Here is a 10,829-nt window from a genome sequence, read left to right as displayed (position 1 = left end):
TTTTCTCTTTTTTTATATATATATAGCTAATTTTTTCTTTGCACATGTAATTTAAATTTTTTCCCCTTTGTGTTCTACTTAATGTCTGCTAATGAATAAATCAATGAAGAAAAAGGTGCCTAAAAACAAACAAACAAAAAGTAAAAAAAAAATAATAATAATAATAAAATTTGGTGTCTATCCCTGAACATCCACCAAAATATAAGAGCAATTGTTGGGTGGTGTGCAATCTCCCCCACAAGTAGAGAATACTGGTATGCACCCCCCACCCCCCATATCTAGGGGGTTTAAATATACTCTATGTATGCTTTTACTTGGGTGGACATTTTGAAAACCTGAATAAAATGAGCTAATGTGTCCAGAACATGAGAAGTGAGGGAAATGTAATAAGCAAAATTTTAAAACATGCAAAGAAATTTGATTACATGGATAGAGGCTATTTGCAGTGCTGCTTATGACATATGGATCTATTACTGTCTTGAATATTCTCTGGAGCACCCTGGGTTTGTGCTGAACCTTTAGGTTCTCCTATTTACTTTTGTTAATGGTCTTGAATGAAACCATTGAAATAAACATTTTATGAGAATCAAAGGTATATTATGTTTCACTTTTCATCAGCAAAACATTGTACCGAACCTTTAAACATCATATTCATGCCTTTGCAACTTTACTTACTTTCGTGACATTAAACATAAATTAGGTATCCATGAAACCTAAAAGATAGGGGGATTAGAAGTTTCAGAGTGCTTAAACTCTGGTGCTTCCCAACTGTATGGTGATTTCGGAGCGGTGCATCTTGGGTTTTGTCACTGATGTTGGATTCTGGCTCTGAGACCATCGTGTCCACCATTCCCTCAGATCTTCTGGTCTGCTTAGAGGAGGATTAGATATCTGGTTTGCTGAAACGAGCACATATGGGAGTTTGGACTCCAGCGTTGTGACCACTCTTTTTGTTCCACCATCTCCATGTGATCCATCTGCTGAGATCTGTATTTGTTTGACGTTTTTTTGGGTAAGTTTTGGCGCGTCTGCTTGGATATTCTCTCCGGTGATGTTTTCATATTCTGTTTGCTGCTGGGAGTTTCTCAAGTCCATCGCTTGCAGTTTCTGTTTGTACTCTTCCAGTTTATCTTTGCACTCTGCAGCTTCCTCTTTTATCTGAAAGAACTGCCCCTGAAGGTCTCTCTCAAAGACTTCCTCCGCCTTGAGTTCATTCAGCCAGAACTTGAGCTGTTCCTCTTCTTCCGATAGCAGCTCGGAAAAATCCCTGGTAGCTTGCTGCTGTTCAAGCTCAAGGATCAACTGGTCTGTTGACTTGATTTTGAGCTTAAGTTCTTGCAGACTAGCATGTTGTTGAACAACTAGTCTTCTTAACTCTACAATCTCCTCACTCTCTGTATCTTGATGGATTGTTTGGACCAGAGGAACCACTGAATTTAGGGGTTTCAGGTCCTCCTCTGTCCCTTTCTGTTCCTCTTCCTCTCGTCTCTCACATACAGCACTCTCATCAGTGCATCGCCCAAGGTTCCCAAGGCAACTGATCAAAGGCTGATGTGAAGCAACTCTATTTTTGTCTTTTTTATCTCTTGCTTGTGGCATCCCAGAAGCCAGGGAATTTTTGGTTGGTTTCAGAGACATGTTATCTGAGTGCACATTTCCTTTATTACCCTCCTTGTCTTTCCCCTTATATCGTCCTGATTGCTGCTTCGCACCTCTGCCCAAGTTTTCCAGCCAACCCCTTGCTTCCTCCATTAGCTTTAGTGACTTCCACCTGTGTCCCTTTGGTTCCTTGGGCGGTGGCTCAGAGTGGAGGCAGAGGCGTGATAGCAGTGGGAGGCTCTGGCGTTGTTGAGCAATTGCCCCGCTGCCTCTGCGCATTCTCCCTGTCCCCTCCGCTCGCCTCATTTGGGCTTTGGGCTGGTTTGTTTCTTCCCCAAGGGATGGACCAATATGTTTCAAAGTGAGCTGTACCTCCTTAGCTTGCTCACCATATTTCTCCAAGGACTCCAAGAGATGTTCATCTGGAGTCACATTACGTTCATATTCTTTGAATTTTTCTCTCAGAGTGTATCGACCAGTGCGACCTAAGAGTGAGAACAATATTAAAAGGGATATTTCTGGGACAAATGCAGATGTTTTTATCCAAAGCAACTTACAAATGCTGAAGCAATTCATCTTAAGGAGGCAATAACACAAGGAGTGTTAGCAATATGTAAGTTTCAAACGTCCAGAATAGTCCAAGCTAGAACAAGCTTTTTCTTGAATATTGTCAGGGGTTTGGAGAGTCAGAATATTAACTAACAGTTTTACTCACCCTCATTTAATTCCAAAAATGTTATGACTTTTCCTCTGTGGAACACAAAAATATTTTGATATGAACTGTTTTTGTCCATATAATGGAAGTCAGTGTGGTTCAAAACAACTTGGACTTTTATTGTTCAGATAAAAAAAAAAAAAAAAAAACATTTTTCAAAATATCTTCTGTTATGTTCCACAGAATAAAAAAAGTTGTACAGGTTTGGGACAATATGAGATTGAGTAAATCATGATGGAATTTTTATTTTGGGGTGAACTAACCCTTCTTAGGCTTTCAAGAGCATTTAACCTTAAAAGTATTCAGTAGGCTATTTCCAGCAAATGCCTGCAGACTAATTGTATGCTTTCTACATGTTCATGTTTTTGACAGTCATTTTATGGTTACTTAGTGGTTCTTTTGTTGAATAATTAACTCTGAGATGTTGGCCCTTACCAAGTGCCTGTGCTAAAACGATGACCACCTCCTGACATGTTGTTTTCTCAGTGACTCCACAAACTATGCGGTGGACTCCTTCAACATACACCATTACCTCCATTCTAAAAAATAAAAAAAAGTATCAGCTGTTTGTGTTTTTTCTGTCTAAACATTAAACAAGTCTAGAATGTTTCATTCTCAATCAATCCAATAAAATGACTCCGTCACTGTCCACTCCATTATAAATATTCACTCCAAATTCACTTGTATTTACTCAGTAACGAACTACTGGTCACTGGTGTATGTAGAAAAATATATACACGCAATATAAACATTTAATAAGACAATGTTTTAATATAGCATTTTGAACATGAACAGAAGAAATCTAATCTAACTTTTTGGCTAGTAAATTATATACTATCAGATAAGTTTGCATAGATGGTTGAGTTTATAAAATTAGATTACGGTTTTATGAAGGGTGTGTATCGTACCTGTCTTGATGATCAGAAATTTCCTAAATTTCTTCAGCTGAGTAGTAAAATCCTTGCACTTAGATTCTTAGATAAGAGGCAGTTCTGTAACGTTACATGTTGTCCTGGTGTACATGGAAATGTCGTCTTGTCTTCCTTGACTTAGCTGAACAAGTACAAACCCTTCCCTTCAGCAGACACTCAGATCAAGACTGATAACAGAATTTGGTTGTAGATGTGTTTGTCTGCAGTGCAGTACATAAATTCACTAGACAATTTTTTGGATGCTAATTATTTTGAGTCTGAGTAAACATGTTTACATTTAATTTATACTGGGGCCAAAACAGGGCTTCAGTTACTAAATATGCTGTATGTTTTCTTGTATGATTTAATCTCTTCTGTATCTTAAAATGCTTATATCCTTGCAGTGAGATATTTAGGAAACATGAGCAGGGACATACTATATGAGCTACTATTTAGTTAAAATAAATAGGCACCATGAAGAGACCTTTTTTTTAAGTAAAACTAAATAATAAAAGATTTAACAAATTTTATTTTGTAATATGAAATGGTATTTTTATTAACTTTTTGTGAAATCTGCACACAATTTTTCTGCCTTGATTTAATTTGTTGTTAATCAATGAACGCTTAATGTATTAGGAAAAAACATGAAATGTATTTAAATTTATCTGAAAGAATTTCAGAAACATCAGACATTAGAAAGAACAGGGTGAGATTTAACACTAATAAAAAAAAGTGTTAAAATTTCAGCATGAATATATTGTGGTGATCAAATATACTTGTGGCTTCTTTATATTTGTTTCTTTTAAAAGTGATTCTGTACCATAAAAAACGTAATCTTTAAAAATATTATTATTATGTATTATTATTATGTATTTATATATAAAAAAAAAAAGCTTCACTAAATTGTGGAAAACTGCACACTGGTTACAAGGCCATAGCCGTCTAATATTATTTTAGACCGTAGTATTTTGAATGAACGCAGGTGTAAAGACTTTTATTTTGAAAATCTTTGAGACGGACAAGAATAAGGTCATTACTTCACACATGCATTCAGCTTGAGTCGTCCGATGTTTGACATATAAACATGAAAATTGTAACATGGAACATAAACGGCATACGAACGTTTAAAAATGGCATCAAGACAACTCTGGATTCATTCGATGCTGACATAATCTGCGTTCAAGAGACTAAAGTTACCCGTAAGAGTTTAAAATAAACACGGGAATGTGTGATAAAGCACATGAGCCCTATTTTTAACCATTTAATAACTAGCAGCTCAGCATACTTATTTTTTCTTTCTTTTTTTTTCCAGGTGACCTGTTGGATGAGAAGACAGCAGTTGTTGATGGCTACAATTCATACTTTAGTTTTAGCCGAGGACGAAGTGGATACTCTGGTACAGCAGCCTACAGAACCAATAAACGACAGTAAAGCGTGCAAAGGGACTTTAAATAAAAACTGGAATGTTTTCAACACCGGAATGATATCCATTTTTTTTTTTATTATTATTATTATGATTTTTTTTTTTTTAAATAAATGTAGCCTTGGTTTTTGTTTGTTTTTGTTTGTTTGTTTGTTTTGTTTTTTTTACATCCCCTGTCTGTACTGTTCAGCTATGCGTATGAACAATGAACAACCTGATTTTCTCCATGACCAGGCGTTGCAACCTACTGTAAGGATAGCGCTACTCCATTCCTGGCCGAGGAAGGATTGACAGGTCTGCTGGCCAATCAGGGAGAGGCTGTTGGTTGCTATGGAGACCAGGTTGAGCTGTCCAGTGAGGAGCTTCTGGCACTAGACAACGAAGGAAGAGCTGTCATCACTCAGCATCACTTCATGTAAGCTTAAGGATCTTAACTTTTGGACATTTAGTAGTTTTAGCCTAACATGTTGTGAAAGGGATAGTTCATCTTTCATTGCAGCTCCCCATTGACTTGCATAGTTTTTTTTTTTTCTTACTGTGGAAGTCAGTGGGGACCAGCAACTGAAGGTGAACTATCCCTTTAAATAGTTTTCACTTTTTTTATTTTTATTCTCAGTGGCACAGATGGACCACAGAAGCTGACCGTTATCAATGTTTATTGTCCCCGAGCTGACCCAGACAAACCTGAGAGAAAACAGTACAAGCTCCAGTTTTACCGGCTCCTCCAATGCAGAGCTGAAACCATGTTGAGCTCAGGAAGGTGAGAGAGGGATAAAACCATCATCTGTTCATCCACACATTTATATTTGTGTTATTCCCTGATATATTGTTAAAAAGACCAGCTTGTCTCTTTGTGTTGCTTTAACAGTGTGACCATATTTTGGTTTTCCAAAAAGAAGGGGGAAATAGTTTAATACACTGATCCTATATGTATTATCATAAAGTTAAGATCTAAGACGTCTGTTTGTTTTGATTAACACAATCCTCTGTCACTGTTCAGTCATGTGATTGTATTGGGAGATGTAAACACTTCTCATCCACCCATAGACCACTGTGACCCAGATGATGCGGTAAGTCCTTTAAACATAAAAACATTAATTTAAACATTAAAATATGAACATATTTTTCTCATTCTTTTTTCCATAAAGATTTTAAAAAGTCTTAAAACCCTTAAGAGTTATAAGCCATGAACCGAACTAACCAGCTATGAGATAAATCAAGAGGTTACAAATTTTGATTTGAAGCAAAAAAGCATTTGAAAATCGGACCAAAAGACAAAAGGTGCTCAAAGGCTCAATGTTCTGAACATCTTTAATGAGGAAAAGAACTACAATCCCAGGAAGCATTGCGAATGACATAATCATTTATTGATTTAAAGATGTTGATTTGATGTAGATAAGAATTCTTTGGCTGTGATTTGTTTGTTTCAGTTCTCTGATTGGTGGAGATTACAGAATCATGGGTAATGTAGTTTTTCACCAGGAATTCCACTGTTAAACACATATTTAAAAAAATAATTAGATACAATGCAGTCTGATAGCATCAACAAAAGCATGGACCACTGATTAACAAAGTGTAATACATAGTGGCTCTGTCTGTAACAGTTTATAAAGATATCGTTAATATTCAATTCCATACAGATAAAATCAGTGGGATTTTTATTTCCAGAACCCAGCTGTCTCACTTTATATAATAATGGAACAGTATTTCCAATGGACCAATGAGATTTCATTGTGGGCGGAGTCACCTAATGTAACACTGTTTAAATAGAAATTAGGTAACCAAGCAAATGTCTTGCGACCGGATAGCACAAAAGCTAAAATTTACATGGAAAGGTATATTTATTGTTTTATCGCATAAGTTACACACATACTTGCACATATCTGCTCTTATTACTGTTTCATTTAGGATAACTGTGAAGATAATCCTGGGAGGAAGTGGCTGAATCATTTCCTTTTTGGAACAGCAGAAAAGAATACTAAAGATGAACTTAAAGAAATCTCCCAGAAATCTGCCTCTGGTGGCAAGTTTGTTGACTCCTTCCGTCATTTCCACCCAAAGCGCTCCAACGCCTTCACGTGCTGGTCCACGCTTACTGGTGCCAGGCAGACCAACTATGGCACGCGTATTGACTACATCTTTGCCGACCGCTGTCTGGTCAAGTCGGCCTTTATTTGCGTGGACATTATGCCGGAGGTGGAGGGATCTGATCATTGCCCTGTATGGGCGCAGCTCAGCTGTACCCTCCAGGCTAGTCCAAAGTTCCCACCCTTGTGCACACGTCACATGCCAGAGTTCACTGGCAGACAGCAGAAACTTTCACGCTTCTTTGTCAAAGTTTCAGAGAAAGACAGGGTTTTTAAAGACTCTGAAGAGAGTCTGCCTGGATCACAGGATACAGGGGGAATTCTGGAAAACCTGAATCCTGTAGTACAGGAGAACAGTGTTGCAAAGAAGAGACCTACATGTAGAGAAAAAGACACAAATGCACACAAAGCCAAAAGAAGCAAGCAGATGAAAACTGAAAGCAATGCTAAAGGAAGTCTTTTAGCTTTCTTTAAGCCTAAACAAACACCATTAATCCCTTCCAGTGGAAACTTGAGCCTGAAACCAACAGAATCCTCTCAGGATAGCCCAGATAGTGAGAGTGACACCAGAAGCTGCCCTGGCAATGTGCAAACAGAGACCAGTCTTTCCATGATAACAGAGATGGAGACTGAAAATCAGGATGAAGTGGAAGGAGAATCGACATCCATAGACAAGTCAAAGGACTGTAAAAAGGGGCCATGCACTGGTTTTTGGAAAGCGGTTTTGCATGGGCCTCCTCAGCCACCACTGTGTGAAACACACAATGAGACCTGTGTCTTACGGACTGAAAAAGCAGGACCTAATCTAGGCCGGCAGTTTTTTGTATGCGCCCGTCCTCAAGGCCATCCCTCCAATTCTCAGGCCAGGTGTAATTTTTTTGCATGGGTAGATAAAGGGAAGTAGAATATACTCAACTATGCATACTGTATGTTTCATGTTTTTGTTTTATATGTAGCATTTCTATTGTGCAACTAACAACAGAGATTTTAAGGTATAAATAAATAATGCTCTTTTGAATTTGGTTTAATATCATGCATCTCTAGCTTCAGCATTGATTGTTATTCAGACATTCCTCTTTAAAAGAAAAAAAAGACACACATTTGGTTTTGGACCCCTGAAGATGTGTATAATTTATCAAATTACTCATGGGGTCACATTGAAATCCCCATATATCTGAAAATGAAACATATAGGGCATTAAAAATAGGAATATCAAAAGAATGTTTTTTTGAGAACCAAAATCTAAAAGGATATTAAGATCTCTTTGATACTTCTTGAGTTACAGCCACTCAAACTTTGGGGGAAAAAAAACCCTTAAAAAGTACTTTTTCCCAATTTTGAACTGTCCCTATTGGCATGTAATGCAACAAAGATTAAAGTCAGCAGATTTTACTGATGTACTGAAATCTTCAAGAAAACAAATAAAACATTTTAGCTGGGGAATTTTCTGAAATGTGGGTTTGACAGAATTACCCAATACTGAGTTTAAAATTAATCAGTTGAGCAGGAATTAATTTGTTGGAGAATACAAGCCTCTATAAAGGTTATGTTGTTCTGGTAAGTACTGTGTGTGTGGAATAACTGCAATTAATCAAAAATAACATTCAATTTTAAGTGTAAAAACTTTGAGAATTGAGTCTTCTGGTTATGGCGCTTTACTGAAGAGACACATGAGTTAGATCAGCTGTAATTTGTGAAGAGATTTCCTAAATGGTATCCCCTTTTTATTTAAGTGTCATCCATAGTTTGTTTTCTAAATGAAAGTTGTTCAAGATGTCGCCTAACCAGCAAAGCAGAAGCAAAAAAAAAAATGACAGAAATCGTGTCAGACTCAGAAGGCCTTGAAGAGCTGTCACGAGCCATGTATTGTGAAGAGAACTCTTCATCCAGTTATGGAGATCAAGTTCATTTCTCAGACCGAGGATGCAGTATACACTTCAATCGATGACCAGAGATATGCGACGGTCTGCTACGGACAAGAGCTCAACACCGAGAGTGATGATTGTGAAATTCTTGGACTACAGAGACAAGGAGCATGTAATGCATGCAGCCAGAGCAAAGAATGCTGTACTGTTCCAAAATCATCGAGTCATGTAAGGTCCATGCGATTGGCCCAATGAAGGTATCCAATGGTGGCTGAAGGTACCCTATGTGTTTGGTCTTTTCAGTGCGCAAAGTTATTAAATTTAGGTTGTCTAGTCCCCATAGTTAATGCAACTGCATAACAACTTAACTAAAGTCAAGCAGTTAACCTGCCATGCTCCATCTAACCTGAGATTTAGTATGTACTAACCCTAGACGCAGGTTTGAGGTAACACATGCCTTCTCTTAATCTACTTGAGAAAATAATTTAAGTCAGAATAAAATCAAATGTAAAAAATTATTATCAGTCAGTTAAATATGTATTATGCCAATTACATAGCCAATTCAAAGATATCAAATCAATACAAGACATCAAATTTCAAAGATTAATCTAAGAGTAAAAGGTGCATACCTGACCTTGGAAAATACATAGTATGGATTGCAGAGACACACCACACTATGGGCTTTCTGGCTACAGAATCGCCCCAACCCTTTTGCTGCAATTCTTTAAATATGTCAAATGGAGGCATGTACAAACAACTGGAATTTGCATTAACCCAGGTCCCAGACCGGGGGTAGTTTACACCTCAATGGGAACAGAAGGTAATTTGCATTAAAAAGACACTGGGAGAGGGCACACCCATTACAGTAAGCAAAATATCTCAAAATCTTCAAATCTTTATTAGGCTACATTTTAGTTTACTTCTGTATAAATGAGACCATTTTACCAGTCACACTGAGACATTTCAAATGATACCAGACATGACTGTTAGTTCACTTGCATTGGCATTTTCATGTAATCATTCTGAGCAGACTGAGTAGAAGGAAGGATGGGTGAAGGGATTTAAAAAGAAACATGGAGAGAAGGGAAGGAAGTTTCCTGCAGCACCACTCTGTGGGGTGTCTCGAAGATGCCATGTATGTTTGTATTGTCTCTTTCACAGGAGATCAAAGTATCTGAGGTTCTTTCATCCTTACAGTTCCAAAAGCACAGAGTCGTGTTATTTCCTGACCTTTCTGCTGAGGTAAACAAGGAACGAAGACAATTCGACGAAGTCAATAGGAAGCTACGTGCCAAGGGCCTACTGTACAGATTCATCTTTCCAGTGCGCCTCCGGGTGACCGTTAACGGACAAGTTCGTGTCTTTCAAAGCCCATCAGAAATTGAGGACTTTCTAAAGAACATGTAAGCTGGCGACACTATTTCAAATTTTGCTTAGTCTCAAGATATGTGAATAATGGACGATTAATCATACGCCTAATTCTTAAAAAAAATAAAAAGGGGCCAGGAAACTCAGCGAAGCTAAGATACATACGATAAATTGTACGGTTCATTTCGAGTTTGTTTTTGCTGAATGGATTCATTTAGACGGGGGAAGTTAGAAATAATGTAGCAGATGAAACTGGTGGTGGCAATGCATGGTAGTGATGTTAAAATGTTTCTATTTTCAATGGTTGATTTTTCTAATCGTTCTGTTTTTATGTTTTAGCTTTACCTATTGTCACAAGGCACATGGGATTCTTTTTTGTAACACTGGGGAGAGTACTGAATTATCTAAGTGATAGCAGAGATTATGGGGTTAAATTTAATTCGTAGAACTGCAGGGGGCTGCATAGTCTAACTAAAATTAAACAAGTGATGACTAGGCTAAAGCAACTACAGTCTAAAATTGTTTTCTCCAAGAAACACATTTAATGCCTAAAGATATTTCTAGAATACGTAATAGATGGCCTGGTCGGGTGTTTTCAGCTTCAGTTAGTTCTCAAGCAAGAGGCAATGATTCACAAATCTTTTCCATTTCAAATAGCTAAGACTATGCAGAACCCATCAAGCAGTTATTTATTTGTTCAAGGCGATTTATTATCTAAATCGCTGATTCTAGTTAATGTCTATGGTTCTAATGATGACATCACAAAATATCATAGCAACATCTTTCTAACTTTGTAATCTTTCGGGGGTTTATGTAATAAGCGGGGATTTCAACTGTACATTAGATCCAACTAAAGATCAG

The 10,829-nt window shown here is 37.4% G+C and overlaps 2 protein-coding genes across 2 annotated transcripts; one reads left to right on the top strand and one right to left on the bottom strand.

Moving 5' to 3' along the window:
* Window positions 1–18: 18 nt before the first annotated feature.
* Window positions 19–2,852, bottom strand: LOC109061992 (ras association domain-containing protein 8-like). Its single transcript, XM_019079073.2, has 2 exons — window positions 2,750–2,852; window positions 19–2,084 (listed from the first exon to the last, which is right to left on the bottom strand). The coding sequence occupies exons 1-2, from the start codon at window positions 2,850–2,852 to the stop codon at window positions 748–750; spliced, it is 1,440 nt and encodes a 479-aa protein (XP_018934618.1). The 3' UTR covers window positions 19–747.
* Window positions 2,853–4,213: 1,361 nt separating this feature from the next.
* Window positions 4,214–7,753, top strand: LOC109061994 (DNA-(apurinic or apyrimidinic site) endonuclease 2-like). The gene is made up of 6 exons (XM_042762164.1): window positions 4,214–4,424; window positions 4,538–4,621; window positions 4,883–5,063; window positions 5,265–5,408; window positions 5,649–5,718; window positions 6,557–7,753. Exons 1-6 carry the CDS (start codon window positions 4,310–4,312, stop codon window positions 7,637–7,639), a joined length of 1,677 nt encoding a protein of 558 aa, XP_042618098.1. The 5' UTR covers window positions 4,214–4,309; the 3' UTR covers window positions 7,640–7,753.
* The last annotated feature ends 3,076 nt before the right edge of the window (window positions 7,754–10,829 follow it).

The sequence above is a fragment of the Cyprinus carpio genome, chromosome A8 (genome assembly GCF_018340385.1).
Source record: "Cyprinus carpio isolate SPL01 chromosome A8, ASM1834038v1, whole genome shotgun sequence".
In the NCBI taxonomy this organism is placed as follows: domain Eukaryota; kingdom Metazoa; phylum Chordata; class Actinopteri; order Cypriniformes; family Cyprinidae; genus Cyprinus; species Cyprinus carpio.
This window is presented reverse-complemented; position numbering and strand designations above follow the sequence as displayed.

Coding starts and splice junctions, on each gene's coding strand:
- LOC109061992 (XM_019079073.2), bottom strand. CDS start 2,852: ATGGAGGTAATGGTGTATGTTGAAGGAGTCCACCGCATAGTTTGTGGA. Junction 2,085..2,749: donor CGTTTTAGCACAGGCACTTG/GTAAGGGCCAAC, acceptor TCTCACTCTTAG/GTCGCACTGGTCGATACACT.
- LOC109061994 (XM_042762164.1), top strand. CDS start 4,310: ATGAAAATTGTAACATGGAACATAAACGGCATACGAACGTTTAAAAAT. Junction 4,425..4,537: donor TCAAGAGACTAAAGTTACCC/GTAAGAGTTTAA, acceptor TTTTTTTTCCAG/GTGACCTGTTGGATGAGAAG. Junction 4,622..4,882: donor AGGACGAAGTGGATACTCTG/GTACAGCAGCCT, acceptor CTCCATGACCAG/GCGTTGCAACCTACTGTAAG.